General features: G+C 43.3%; 1 protein-coding gene across 3 annotated transcripts in view; it reads left to right on the plus strand.

Moving 5' to 3' along the window:
- Positions 1-1,964: 1,964 nt before the first annotated feature.
- The window catches only part of KDM7A (lysine demethylase 7A), a 67,424-nt gene continuing 54,576 nt past the window's right edge, over positions 1,965-14,812 (plus strand). The window contains exon 1 of one of the 3 annotated variants that reach the window (XM_082043403.1): positions 1,965-2,294. In XM_082043403.1, coding sequence (XP_081899529.1) covers positions 2,179-2,294 — 116 coding nt within the window. In that variant the 5' untranslated portion in view covers positions 1,965-2,178. The remainder of the gene's footprint in view (positions 2,295-14,812) is intronic. The other 2 variants (XM_082043402.1, XM_082043404.1) reach the window with 2 other exon arrangements.

Raw genomic sequence — 14,812 nt, forward strand, 5'->3', positions numbered from 1 at the left:
GAATCTGACATTTCTTGAAGCTGTCGTTTACCTTTCCTATATTTCTCTGTTTCATTCTCTATTCGGTCATAGAGTCTGCATGTTGGATTTATTTGTTTTACATTTCTTTGCTCTCCAATTTGCTGCCAAACCATCATCTTGTGTTACTGTCTTATATAAATGTTAAGATTAGCTAACTTCACAATAACAGCCTGTAAAGGAAACATTTACTTCTGAGCTTCTCCCTGCCAAACAAACGCACAATGTATTTTTTTGTTGTTGTTTTGGTTTGGTTTGTTGTTTTTTGTGGCTGCTGGTGGTTAAGGGTATGTAAAATGGTATGTAAAATTATCATGCTGTATGCGCAGTTAGTCTATTGCAGTTATCATTACTGGAACATGCACTTTTTAATTGTTTCCCTTTAAAATTAGTACATTCAGTGTGGAGGACGTGACTCCCTATTCCCTTATACAACACAATCTACATAGGTCCTTGAGAGGTCCTTTTCTCCATGTAAAACTCTACTTTTTTGTCCTTGATGGCACATAATGCATGCATCAGTGTTACTTTTTTTGTCCTGAGAGAAAGGGGTGACTGCACGGAGCAGAAGAGTGATGCCAATACATGCAGAGAGCGTGACAGGAAATGAACCCACTGCAAACCCCAGCTCAACAGTGTGGAAACCGTGGCCTGCTCAGCCTTCGTCACATCAGATGCGCCTCTGTCCTGAGGTCCCTCCAAGAGCAGAAGCGTCACATACGGCACTGTGTGCAGATGAATCACAGAGTGTTAGGGATTGGGACCTCAAAAGACCATCTAGTCCAATCCCCCTGCCAGAGCAGGAACACCTAGATGAGGTTACACAGGAAGGTGTCCAGGCAGGTTTCGAATGTCTCCAGAGAAGGAGACTCCACAACCCCCTGGGCAGCCTGTTCCCGTGCTCTGTCACCCTCACTGTGAAGAAGTTTCTTCTCAAATTTAAATGGAACCTGCTGTGTTCCAGTCTGTACCTATAAATGATGAGCTGCGTAGCAGGTTCTTCAAAAACCACGCAGTAAACAAATCCAGTTCTATCAGCTTTCTGTGACCCACGGCTGGGCGTTCAGCTAGTTTCATTGAATCTGCATGCGAAGAATTAACTTAAAACCGAAGACGAGCTCCTCGGGCAGGCCCGCAGCTGGACGCGGCTGTTGCCCACGGTGTGTCGGGCAGCCCGGGCAGGGAAGGAGGCAGCAGCACCGGTGCTCCGTGACACTGCTCTAGCCAAACCCTGCCACTTCCTCAGCGCTGCCAGCGGCACAGGGGACTCCAGTGCTGGCCGAGCCCCTCGCCAAGTCTGGCGCTGCCTGCGGGAGCTCCCTGCTCTGCAGGTACCGGGGCGAACCAACCGCGGCCCCACGGGAAGGAGGAAAGAAGACCGGGCGCCCTGCCGCTCCCGCACGCAGGCGGCCGCGCTCCCCGCACCCGGGCCGGGGGAGGCGGGGACCGACTCTGCGCCTGCGCGGGGTGTCCGTGGCCCGACAACAAAGTGCAGCCTTCGGGAGCTTTCGGCGCTGCTCGGCCTCTTCCGCCGCCGCCGCCGCGGTTACATAAGGCGAGCCGGCGCGCGCCGTGTCCCGCCTCCCCCCTGCCCGTGTCCTCGAGGCACCTTGCCCCTCCCCCTCCCCGCGTGACACCACTCGGGGGAGGGAGGGAGGGGGGGAGGGAAGGCAGGGCCAGCGCGTGCCTCCCCGCGCCCCGCCCTCCGCGGGGAGGGGCGGGCGGCGGCACGTGCGCTCCCCTCCCCGCGCCCAATGGGAGCCCTCTCCGCTTCGCGCACGCGCAGTCGCGGGAGCTGGGCGAGGCGGCCGGGCCGGGCAGGGGTGTGGTGCGGGCGTTCCGCCTGGCGCAGGCGCGGCCGGGACGGGCGCCGTGCGGGGGGAGAGGCGGGGAGGGGGGGGGCGGTTCCCCCCTCCTCCTCCTCCTCCTTCTCCTCCCGCCTCCGCGGGGGCCGGGTGACGCACGTGCGCGCGCCCCCGCGCGCTGTTGTTCGCTCGCTCCCGCGCCCGCCTGCCCGTGCCTGCCTGCCTGCCGGCGGCGGGGCGCGCGCGGCGTGTGGGGCTGGCACGCGCGCTGTTGTTATTGGTGCCGCCGGCCGCGGCGGAGGGAGGAAGGGGGAGGAGGAGCGGGCGGGCGCCTCAGTCAGTGAGTTCTTTAAAGATGGCCGGAGCGGCGGCGGCCGCCGCGACCCCCGTGTACTGCGTGTGCCGGGAGCCCTACGATGTGAGCCGCTTCATGATCGAGTGCGACATCTGCAAGGACTGGTTCCACGGCAGGTAGGCGCCGGGAGCCGCTCAGGGCCGGGCGGCGCGAGGGGGACGAGCCGCCGGGTCAGCGGGCCACCGGGCGCAGGCGGTGGCAGTCACCCCCCCCGGTAACGGCCGGGGGGACAATGGCTGCGCGGCGGCGGCACGGGGGGGAACCGGGCTCCCGTCCGCTCCGGCTCCCCCCTGCGGCGGTGGCAGTGTCCGGTGCCGCCGAGGGCTGCCGTCCTTGGGCACATGGGGCTTTGCTTGTGAGGGGGCGGTCGGGCCGGGCAAGGCGGCCGGGAGGGGGGAGGCGGGTTATGAAAGAGCAACAGATGCGGGGCTCCCCGGCCGGCGGCTTCGCTGGCGGGGCGGCGCCACCATAAAGTTGAGCCGGCTTTGGGGAGGCGGCGTGTTCCCCCTTCGCCCCGCTCTCCCGGAGGGTCTCTCCCGAGACGGGGCGGTCTCATCGCGGAGGAGGCACCGCGCCGGGTGCTGGGGCTTCCCCCGGCGGGGCTCGGGCTTCTGGCTTGGCCGTGCGTTTTGTTTGGGGAGGGCGGCTGGCGGAGGGGCTGCGGGGACGGAGGAGGGTCGCCCCGCTCCTCTCGCCGCTTTGACATTTCCAGCCCGGTCCCGTGCGGCAGCCGCCGACTCGCGTGGTGTTTTTTTTGTGAGCCGAGAGTGCGAATCATAAAGGCCCCGGCTGCGAGCAGGGGGAGGCGGAGGTGGCGGTGGAGATTCACGGGCAGTTAAACAAAGGAGCAAGTTGGGGGCCCGCGGCTCAAGTGGCTCGGCCGGGCTGGGGCTGCGGGGGGCTCCGAGTTGCCGCCCCCATTATGTGGGGAGCCCCGGCGCCGGCGTGCGGGCCGGGGAGCTGGCGGCGGTGTAGGAAGTGCGTTGTGATTGACAGCAGGACATTTAAATACCCCCCGTGTAACAAAAACAGGCTCCCGGCGTTGCCGGCGAGACAGCGCCTCGCCCTCTGCTGGCGTGGGGCGGCAGAGCCCGGCCGGGCCGAACCGAGCGGAGCGGGGACGGCCGTCGCCAGGGCCCCGCCACCGGCTGCTGCTGGCCCGCCGAGTTGCCCGGAAAGCCGTGACGGCACCGGGGCTTTGCACCTTGCTGGCGCGGCCGGGCGCCGGAACAAAGCAGTGCGGCGGGGAGGGCTGCCCGGCGGGGAGAGGTGTCGTGCGGTAGCGCGCCGGCGGTCCGGCCGCGCTCGCCTTTCATGTCTTGCCCTCGGCGCTTGCAGCAGATAAACGATGATTGTGTGTCTGTGTTTTGTTTATTTTTTATGTTTTTTTTCTTTTTTCTTTTTTCTTTCCTTCAGTGGTATAAAGGAAGAATGCTGGCCAAAAGTAGGTTGCATATCTAGGTGTTACTTAACAGTAATTATTACACACGGGTGTTTTCTTGCCACGTTTTAGGATGAAAGGAGGGCTTTCAGTATTTCAGATGTTGACTTGTACGTATGTTGAGTTGATTTGTTCTTTGTGTATGGGTTTCCCTCGACTCCAACCACAGTATAATAGAAACTATGAAAAGGGCTTTGTAAACTCTAAAAAACTGGCAAAACAGAATTGTTGTACCTTTAGAAACAGCCCTCATTAATATTTTTAACTAGACTGCTACTACTCTTGTGAGCACTGTTGTTTGGAGCTAGACACACAACAGCTTTTTTGGATTAAAGTAGCTTAATAAAAGTTTGTCAGAACTTGGTCACTGCCTGTAGTAAAGGTGCAGGCATCATCTGAAGGTCTTTTTATGGTTACAGGTTCTCTCTCACAAATATTTTTCTGCATTTGTGTGTTGCTCTTTCAGCTGATCTTAGCAATTGCTCAGCTTACATGCAGGCTTAATTTAATGCCAGTCTTGTGCACTAATATTACTAGGGTACATGTGAACTAATTTCTGAAATTGTTATGAGGAGTATTGACTGTACAATACAAAGGTGGGACAGACTACTCTGTAGCTTACTCCAGTCTTGATCTGCATGATGATTCACAGTGGTTCTTGTGCTTGAGCTCTGTCAAGCAATTGATAGAAAAACTGTGCTAGCACTGAACTGCTTTGGTAGTCTGAAACCCTAAGTGTGGAAAGTGAGCAAACCAGCAGGAGCTGGCAAAAGCCATGTTGCTCTGGGATCTAGTTGCATGCTCACCCAGTCTCTTGACTAAGGGACAAGATCGTGGGAGACCATTGTCCTCTCCCAGCTGTGGTCTGCTCTGGGAGTGCCTTTTTTCTTGGTCTAAGAGCATCTGAAGACTGTTACGTAGCTTGTGAAAGAAAATACACTTTCTCTAAATCTTGAAAGTTTTTGGGAACTTCTTGGTTTCATGCTTTCTTTTTATTTTTTTATTTTTTTATTTTTTTAAATTTTTTTTTATTTTTTATTTTTTTTATTTTTCTCTCCAGCCTGTGAAATAATGAGATTGATGTGATTCACGTTAAGAAACATATAAACCTCCATTATTTAAGGCCTTGGTGTACTGTCATATTAGTTTGGTGCAAAAGTTTAAATTTTAAATCATTTTAACTAGGCTCAAACACATCTTTATTAATCAAAATAGGAACCATTACAAGCAACACAGTTTTGCCAATGAGAAATAAGTTTGTTTATTCCTGTAGCATTAAAATCCATGCTTTGGGATTCGATGAACTCTTGGAAAGCATCTTCTGCATCCTGTGTTTTCCCTGCAAAAAGTTATTGAGATGCTTCAGAAAGTGGCAGTTGGTTGGTGAGAGGTCAGGTGAATATGGTAGATGAGGCAAAACCTGATAGCCCAATTCATTCAACTTTTGAAGCGTTGGTTGTGTGATGTATGGTCTTGTGTTGTGAAAGAGAATGGGGCCCTTTCTGTTGACTGATGCTGGCTGCAAGCACTGTAGTTTTTTGTGCATCCCATTGATTTGCTGAGCAGTCTTCTCAGATGTAATGGTTTTGCTGGGATTCAGAAAGCTGCAGTGGATCACACCAGCAGCAGACCACCAAACAGTGACCATGACCTTTTTTTAGTGCAAGTTTGGCTTTGGGAAGTGCTTTGGAGGTTCTTCTTTGTCCTGCTGCTGAGCTGGTCATTGCCAGTTGTCATATACAATCCACTTTTAGTCACATGTCACAATCCGACCAAGAAATGGGTCATTGTTTTGTAGAATAAGAGGAGATGACAGTTCAAAATATGATTTTTTTGATTTTTCAGTCAGCTCATGAGGCACTCACTTATCGAGCTTTGTCACCTTTCCAATTTGCTCCCAATGCCGAATGACTGTAGAACAGTTGACATTGAGTTCTTTCATGTAGTTGTAAGAGGATCAACTTTGATGATTGCTCTCAGTTGGTTGTTATCAACTTTGGATGGCCGTCTGCTATGCTCCTTATCTTCAAGGCTCTTGTCTCCTTTGCAAAACTTCTTGAACCACCACGGCACTGTATGTTCGTTAGCAGTTCCTGGGCCAAATGTGTTGCTGATGTTGCAAATTGTTTCCGCTGCTTTACGACCCATTTTGGACTCAAATAAGAAAATCACTTGAATTTGCTTTTTATCTAATATCATTGCCATAAGCTAAAATAAATATAAACAGCAAGTAGTAAGTAGCAAAAAAAGGGAGAAAAGCCCATTAAAATTATGCACAACATAACCACATTTATGTAAGAATGTATTCCAATACCAAATGGCAAGTTTCAGCAATGCAAAAACTGCAATTCTTTTTGCACCAACCTAACATGGAGCATGTATTACTGGATTATGGGTTCTTTGCTGTTTTCCTATGTATAGTCAAGAGAGTGCCTTAGCAATAGTCTGTTCTGACAGATTGGCACTAGTCCCTTACAATTTTATGTAATTTTTTTTTTTTTTGTATTCTTGCACTGTCTATCTTAAAATGACTGTATTTTGGCTTACTGTCACTATATCATCAATATATTGATATTGTCAACTATGTGTTTTATTGCTTCTGGCAAATATTTCTGTAAAAGCAAATATTTTGTAATGCCTTACGAGGTTGCAAACCTATGTTCTGGGTTTTAGTTACTCGACAAGTGGGCCTAACATCCTGCCACAATCTTGTGTAATTACCTCTTGCTGAACAAAAGAGCATGATGTGTGTGTGTCTGTGTGATGTTCTAGGTTTCATCACTTTCTTGAATGGCTTGCAAGAGTGGGAAGAATACTGAGACTGAGATGCTGACAAACTGTCAAATCTTTCAGATAGGCAAATCCATTTATATTTAAGAGAATTTCTGTATTTTCCCAGTCTTTCCATCTTCTTTAAATGAAAACATCACAGTAAGTTGCTTCCCCCTTTCTAGCTTGTCTAGAATATACTCCAGATAGAATGCAGCAGAAAAACACCTTTATGCTTCTTTAAGGGTTCAACTTTTTCTTGAATCTGTTCAATAGCTCTTGACACCTGTTTAAGTTCTTGGCTTTATCTTCAAATGATATGTATCGTAGCATGGTACTTCTCATTCTGTCTCTGTCTGCCTTAATTTTTTGATGCTCTGCCTTGGTTATTAGGTTAACTGCATGCTATCTTCTCTTGTTTGTGTTCTTTTACTGTGATACATGTAACCTTATGCACAGAATTTTTTTCTTTCTCTTTTTTTTTTTTTTTAACCAATCTTACAGTCAGCTCCGTTCTTGGAATATGTTTGTAGAGTTTGCAGAAATCCTATTGTCAGCTTTCAATTTTTTGTCTTTTTTTCTGTCCATGGTGCAATACCTGTACTTGACTAGATTTATGTACATTGCATAGATGTCACTGAAATCTAGTCTACGAGAGTAAGACAGGTCGGAACAAACTGAAGTTTAAGTGTATAATTTGCTTTTTGTCTGCAGAATGTAATGTCTGTAATACTTCAGGAGTAAATGATTGTAGAGTTAGCTTTTTAAGCCTGCTTGCTTTGTAAAGCTGCACTGATACTGCAGTGTTTGTAAAGGAGCATGGAAAGTCAGTCAAACTGAGAACCGAAAACGCAGGTGTCCCCATGACATTTTCTATGTAGCCCTTTTCCAAGGGATGTTTTGTCAATATCCATACAGTGAACTTCTCAGTGACAAATAGGGTAAGAAGTTATCAGATGTGTGGATGTCAGTTGCAGTAATGGTCTCTGTCTTTTGAAATGCCTGTAACCTTTTTAATGTATTTTTTTTAATGTTTAAACCAGATTTTTTAGAAACAAAGGAAATGTTTAATTCTTCAAAACCAGAGCAATGGGGGGAGTAGGAACAGAAAGCATCTTTTTTTGGTTCTCAAAATCAGTAATTTTCCCTAAAACTTGATGATAATGTCAACTTTGGTGTCTGCCTTTCAAGGAGAAGAAAGAAACAATCCATCCAGCTTTGCTCAGCCCACATCATTGATGTTTTGTTTAAATGAAACTTAAATTTACAAGCCCCAAATCCTTTTTCTTTCATATTTTTTTTTTATTTTTACACAAACCAGCATTTCATTTAGGCAGGTTAGAGGGCAATGAAGAAGATACAGCACTAATCTGTATGTAGTGTACATGTGTATGTATTTCTGTTGCAAAGAAAAATCAAATTCATTTAATTTATATAGGATTGTTTTTAAGTCGATAGCTCTTGCTCTGAGGATTAATTCTGTATTCTCTAGCCTTTTTGAAAGAATTAACTTTTTTTTTCCCTTCCTGGAACAGTTCATTGATGGTATATAGAACTTTGCTGTTAAGTGTTTGATGTTTTTTACAGCTTTGTCATTATCAAAAAACATTTAATAGCATCATTTGAAAAGAAAGGTGATTCATGTACCTTTTGAGGATGATTATTTGAATTGCAGATGCCTTGAGGCTTTTTTCTCAAAAAATTTAAACGCCAACATAGCGTCTGAGCTAGGTTCATGTAGAGCATAGGTTTTCTGATATTGTATAGATGTGAGCATGTCTTCATTTGGTCTTTGAAGAGATAGAAAATTGCTGAACCACTCCTTAGTCTGGTCTCAATTTTAAAGTCAAGGTTCCCTCTTGCAGCTGTTCGGTTACATGGTACAGGTCCCTGTTAACACACTGGTCTGTACTCTGAAGGCAAGAAAAGACACAAACGTACATGCTATAGTGACTACTTTTCCTGAATTGGTTCTTTGTTTTGGAACTTCATGCATGTTGTTCTGCATGATGGGCTTCACCAACTTTTTGCTGCTGAAAGGGGCTGTCCCGCTCTTGGCTGTGTGCTACTATAACTTCTCTTTTGCTGGTTCAGTGCTTGTCTGATTGTTTGGTAAGTCAACTCTACTCAGAAAACTGACAAAGCCTATTCTTTCCTGGGTTGGCTTTTTGTTGGGTTACTGAGCTGAGTGAGGCTCATGAAGGGTTAGGATAAGCCCCAGACTGTTGGAAAACACTGGTGGGGTCTCTGTTGCTAGAAGAGATCATAGTGGATGGCAAAAGACAGGAGAGTTGACCATTTTTCTTCCTCATTGCCCACTTTGGGATCAATGGCTCACCCAGATTTGTGGAATCTTGTTTTTGTGTCTCAGTCTCCATATGTGATTCTGCTTTGAATCCGATGGCCTCAGCCCAGACCCATCTGCTCATCTAGTGAGGTCTGCAGCAAGCAAGGCATTCCCAGTGCAGCTGCAGTATTGCAATCCCAGAGCATCCTCTGTTTGCAGAGACAGATGAAGCTCCTGCATCTGGGGGACTTCAAGGGACTTCAAGGACGAGGTGTGGTGATGCTCCTGTCAAGAAACATGGAGACTGCAAAGAGGAATTGTTACAAATGCGTTCTGGTGCAGGCCTTCTGTTTACAGAAAGTTAAGGCTTCATAATTATAAACCTTCAGGGGCCTGAACTGAATCAACAAATCATTGTCCTGTCCATAGAGCTTTGTTCTGGCACCAGAGGCTCTTGAGCTGACCTGTGGGCTTTTAGAATGTATATGCCTTAAATTCTTCCTATGGCAACTGGGTGTATGTTTTAGAACTCAAGGGAAAGCTACTGTGTTTGTTAACCTTACTTTTGTCTGGTTTAGCCTTGTTTCCTCAGAGGTAAGATTGGGAGCCTCAGCTCAAGTCCAAAGAGCTGTGTGTCCTGCCAAACAATTAAGTGACTTCAAGTGACTTCAGCTCTACTAAACCCAAAAGCTGAAACAATTTTGGTTAAACTGAAAAGAAACTAATAATAATAAGGATGCCAGACTAGCATTTGTGTAATTGGATGTCTGTTTCCAATCCTTTTATGTTCTTCATTTGAGCAAGCCATTTTTTTTCCTCTCGGTTCCCATCTGTGAAGTGGGAAGACTTATTAATATATATTAAAGTAGATGTATTCTAACATAATAAGCACTGTAGAGAAGTAAGTATTCAAATTTTTTCCATTTTTGAAACTGTATAACAACATGTAGAATTACACGTACAAGTTTTCTTTACAGTTTTGTGGAAAAACTGGCTTTATTTGAAGTATGTATACTTTGAAAGTTAACACTTCTTTCCTTTAGATCTCTAATTCAGTAAATTTTTTCATTTGATGTTCTGGAATAAAACATAATAGATGTTTTAGAATATGCATTCCGACATAATATCTACGACAAAAAAAAAGTCCAGTAAAGATCTGTAAGAGAACTGAGATGTACCTAATTCTGTGTTTTGTTTTGTTTTTTAATTAGAATTGCAACAAGATTCTAGTGAGTTTATAAACAATTGTTAAATGCTAATAGTTCTAATTTCTAAAGTGTAAATTACTTATTGCCTAATCAATGTTACTTAAAAGACACAAAGGTTCAGAATTAGTGATTTAAACACTACCTTTAATTTCTTTGTAATGTTACAGTTGATCCATATCAATAATTTTAGCATAATTGTTTTTTTCTTTGGCCGTTCTTGACCATGCAAATGAAGGCACTATAAGTCTTCATGTGTAATTTAACTGGCTAATAGTGCATTGTTTATTAACTATTTAATTTATGATGATTTTGTATTTCAGAGTGTCTTTTGTTGATGCTTATGTAGCACTTCAGTGTCTTCTTTTCCTTTTGTTATATTTAATACATGCTTTATTTAACTGAAGAATTACAACATTTTCAAAAGGCTCTGATTTGTGACTTCTGTATCTGTAAACAACAGAGCTAAGAGAAGTCTGGGTAGGGGGCTGCTGCTTGGTACACATAATTCCTGTATATACCTGCTAGGTGCTACGGTGCTGATTTTGAATATTCCTTTGTATTATTTTTTTAAAACATTATCTGTTTATAAGTTTTCTTAGAGCAACACAATGGCAATAAAATGGATTAAGCCTTACAGTGGAGCATCACTGTTAACTGCCAGTGGGAAAAAATACATTAATTTTGTTTTCATTCTTCATTTGTGGTTTCTAGCTTTTTGTGGACAGTTTTCATATTCATTAGCAGATTTCTAATGCTAAGTGCAGTTTTCTGTGCACTTTCTATATAATCTTTTGAAAGACCATGGGATACAGTGTCTCCATTCTGTTTACATGAGTGTTTATACAAGTTGAAGATGAACTCCTACAAATATTTACATGAAGAGTATTTTCCCTACATAATTTTAAAATAAAATACCTTTGTCTCAAAACAACTCTGAGTAATCAGTAAAGATTTCAGTATAGTGTATGTGCTTGAAAAACAGAAAAATGCTCATGTTTTACATTTGTCTCATTGCTGAAGTATGAAAATTCAATTAACAACATTGCTATTGCTTTATTGGCAACATAGGAGAGAGATTTTAGTGAAATATACAGCTTTTAAAATAGCTAAGCTATTTTTCATTTGTCAGTCCCTTCTAATGTATTGTAACATTAGCTCATGAATACAGGGAGCTAACAATCTATGGAGTATGAATAGTCCTGAGATGTCTGCTATATGGTGGTAATGTGGATTTATGTGGCTAGTTACATCTCCTCAGGTCAATGCTGCTTTTGAATGGAATTAATATTTAATATTGTTTTCTCCATTACTTCAGCATTAACTAAAGTAGACTTTAAAACTGGGCTTTCGTTTTGAAAATATTGAGTTCATTGTTGCTCAGGCAGGCATAAATGTTCATGTTTGCCACAAAAGCAAGAAGGCTTTTTTTTTAAAAAACTGTCTCACATCATCCTGTCTTAAAAGCCAACTAGAGTGAGGATGACTGTTCTAAATTTTTAATATATTGTGGTATGAAGTCTATTTATTTTCATTTGAAACTGTCAGCTGACATTGCATCTAGCCTGGAGAATTCATTTCATAAATTTAATTGTGTTTGTTCCATTTACATTAATGCTTTATTCACTTAAAGGCTCTTAAAGCACTATTCATGAAAATAAGTGCAAGGAAAGGTGAGTTTCTGAGAAATGAGGCCTTTGATACCGAGGATATAGGATTGATCTGATCTGTCATTCTTACCAGTTATCAGGCAGCATTGTCTGAACAGATTGACATTTTCCTTTTGGGGTACTGATGTTTGAGGGCCAATAAACAAAGGCCGAATTGAGTAAATGAAGAGCAACCAAAGGAATTGCTGTGTCTTGTTACCTGATAGTACTTGTGGGTTGGCTTGCCCAAAGTACAAATTTTTAGTTTTGTTTCAATAACAAAAATGTGTATCTTTTCACTGAAGGATTAGTGATGCTGTTGACTTCCAAAACTCAGCGTCAAGAACTAGAGGAAGTGAAATGAGACACTGCAGAACTTAACATGTGTCTGTCAGAGGTACTGATGGGCAGATCTGTGAGCTGAAAAGTGAAGTACGGAGCGGTCTAGGAACAGTACCAAAAGTGAGATAGCCTTGCTAATGTGACATTGTGCCCAGGTAAATGTTGCCAGTCTACCTCTCAGGGTAGTGTTTTCCCTTTTTATTTCATGATGGTGTGCTGTGTTGACATGCCACAGCCTCAAGCCCAGACACTCTGTCCTAGGCATTTCTCTGTGCTCTATTGCTTATGTAAGGTAGGACCAAAACCACATTAACAAAAAAGGTGTACACATGTAGTCTGTTAAATCACACATTAAGTTGTGACTACAGTATGTCTTCATGGAGTATACATCAATGTGATGCAAAGGTGAGCAGCAACTTGCTGCTTCTGGTGCTGTGCCCTCCTGTGTGAATTGCTAGGACCTCTGGGGACATAATTTTGCTTCTCTTAATGCTGCAGTAAAATGTGCTGCTTTGGTGTAATGAATATGGGAGAAGTAGTTTAGAATGCTGTTCTTCTTGCCGAGAACAAATGGGGCAGCTGTAGTACTGGGTGACTGGATGAGCATCCTTGCTGGAAAGTGTCTTAACCTGAGTGAAAGCAAATGCCTTGGCTGTAGCTTATACTTCCAGCATGGTCAGCTGGCTTATCCTTGACTCATCATGAAACTACAGTAAGAAGGATTTAGGTATGAACTAGAGTTAGGAGTATCATTTGAGTAGATCAGAATTTTCTAAAGCAAAGATGTAACTCTTAAGTGCTTCTGCAAATGTGAACTGTTGGCTTTTATATTTTACCAGTAAGGTAAAAGTCTAATTTTATTTATTTATTTATTTAGAATTGATATCTCGGCCAGCTTTGCCAAATGAGAACATACTGTGTATTCTATTTCCTGGTCCTTATTTGAGTATGGAAACAACTTCATTGGCTAATGAAAAAAACACAAACCCTCCACTTTACAGAAGAATAAAACTTTTTCCTCTCAGTTAGTTCTGGTACTAGATACTGAATAGACTTACTACTGTAAGAGAGATCAAAATCTTGGATATTTGTGAAAGGAAGGTATCGCTGTTGATGCCAGTGCTTGACCTGTTAATGTGAGGTGCCCTTACCTACCTCTTACAAAGGTATGTGATACGTAAGTGATCTTCCCAGAAGTGTTTTTCTTACATTAAGGAATAGATCTAAGGTATCTCTACAATCCTGTTGATTGCACATTAGTGCTCTTGTGCCTTTTTTCTTTTCCCCCAGCTTGTGAATGTCAATGCATGTCTCCAACCTAATGGGCCGAGCCTTTGTTTTTCATAGGGTAGCACTGCATTTCATTCTCTTCTTTCTTTGATGCTACACAGTTGTAAACAGTGATGTTATGTAAAGAGGGGGACAAGGAAATGAGGCAAAGTCATGGAAAAAGTAGTAGAACATGGGAGAATAAAGCTTTAGCCTTTAAGTATGGTTGGATTATCAGTGAAATGATTTTGAGGAAAACATCTTGTTTGTCTGGACTAAACTTACATCAAACAGGCATTTGGTACATTTGCATCATATAATTAAGAGTGAATTGCAATGCACTCATTACTGCTTTTGGCGCATGTGTGCTGAGAATGGAAGTGAATGCATCCCTGCGGTATGGGATGTCAGTTCCCAATGCAAAACTGCACAGAAAATTCCCAGGGAGTTGCTTCTGGACCATGTAGCAGCTTGAGGCAGGAAAGTCTCTATCTGAAGTTTTCTGTGCTGTCCCAGGGCAACACTAGTAAAATATAATATGCTTTTTAGAATGCATTAGTAAATGTTTTGAATAGTCTCTTTTTTTTGTTGTATTTTTTTTTTGTACAGCTAATGGGGAATTTGGAGACAGAAGTAGCAGGTAAATGTGTTTTATATACTGGATTGTTGGTTAACACAGCATAGTAAAAATCTGTTTCTTATAATGCCAACCTGGGGAAGCTGGACAAGGCTCTTTCCAGTGTGAATGTATGCCTTGCTTTGAGCATCTGAGAAGTTCATCGGCTTTCTGTGAAGTTTGTGCACAATGGTACTTCGGAACTAGGTTTTGGTTAGGAAATGGACTCCATCCTGTAATATGCTTGCCAGCATCATGTATATCCTCATACATGTTTGGAAGAAAAGCTGCAAATCTCTAAACAGATCATTATTGGAAACTTATTAACTATATTGGTAACTTACTGACTACGTGCTAAGAGGTTGGGAGTTAAAGTAGATATTTCCTTACACAAAGAAACACATAACTGAATGGGACTTCTGGTTTTCAGGTGTCTGAAAAATCTGAACTGAGATTAGGAGATTATTCTGTTCTCATGGGGTATGTACAAAGGGAGTAAGCAGCATAGTGAAGAAGAGACATTCTTCTAGGTGAAAAGCTGGATGGAGAGAAGACAGGAAAGTGAAGACAATGCGGAAGGAAACATATAACAGAACGGAGAATACCTGGAGAATATTACCTTGTACTGCAAGAGTCTGGAGTTTTAAATTTGAACATTAGTTTGTGAATGAAAAAACCTCTGTGCTAAAATATCCTCTGCAATGGCCACTCTGAAGTGTAGAAGATCCATGTTCTAATGCATCCAGTTGGCTTGCTGATGCTGATACAGATGCATGGTTGAGTTTTTGATTTGATGGAAACTACTTTATAGTGTGCAGAAAAGAAGTGATGATCAGCATTAATTTAAGCTGTAGCTTTCTGTAAGTTTTTCTGAATAAATACACAGTTTGAGATTGTCTTATGTAACTCTGTGGTTTGAATTACTAAGAGTAAAAACTGTAATTTTTTAAAAAAGCTGAATCTGGGTTTTTTTTTAAAATTGTACTACAAAGACAATTGTCACTCTTCAAGTGGCTTGATTTTTTTTTTTTTTTTTTTTTCCCCTTAGTATTTTTA

This window comes from Streptopelia decaocto (assembly GCF_964273445.1).
Source record: "Streptopelia decaocto genome assembly, chromosome: 1".
In the NCBI taxonomy this organism is placed as follows: domain Eukaryota; kingdom Metazoa; phylum Chordata; class Aves; order Columbiformes; family Columbidae; genus Streptopelia; species Streptopelia decaocto.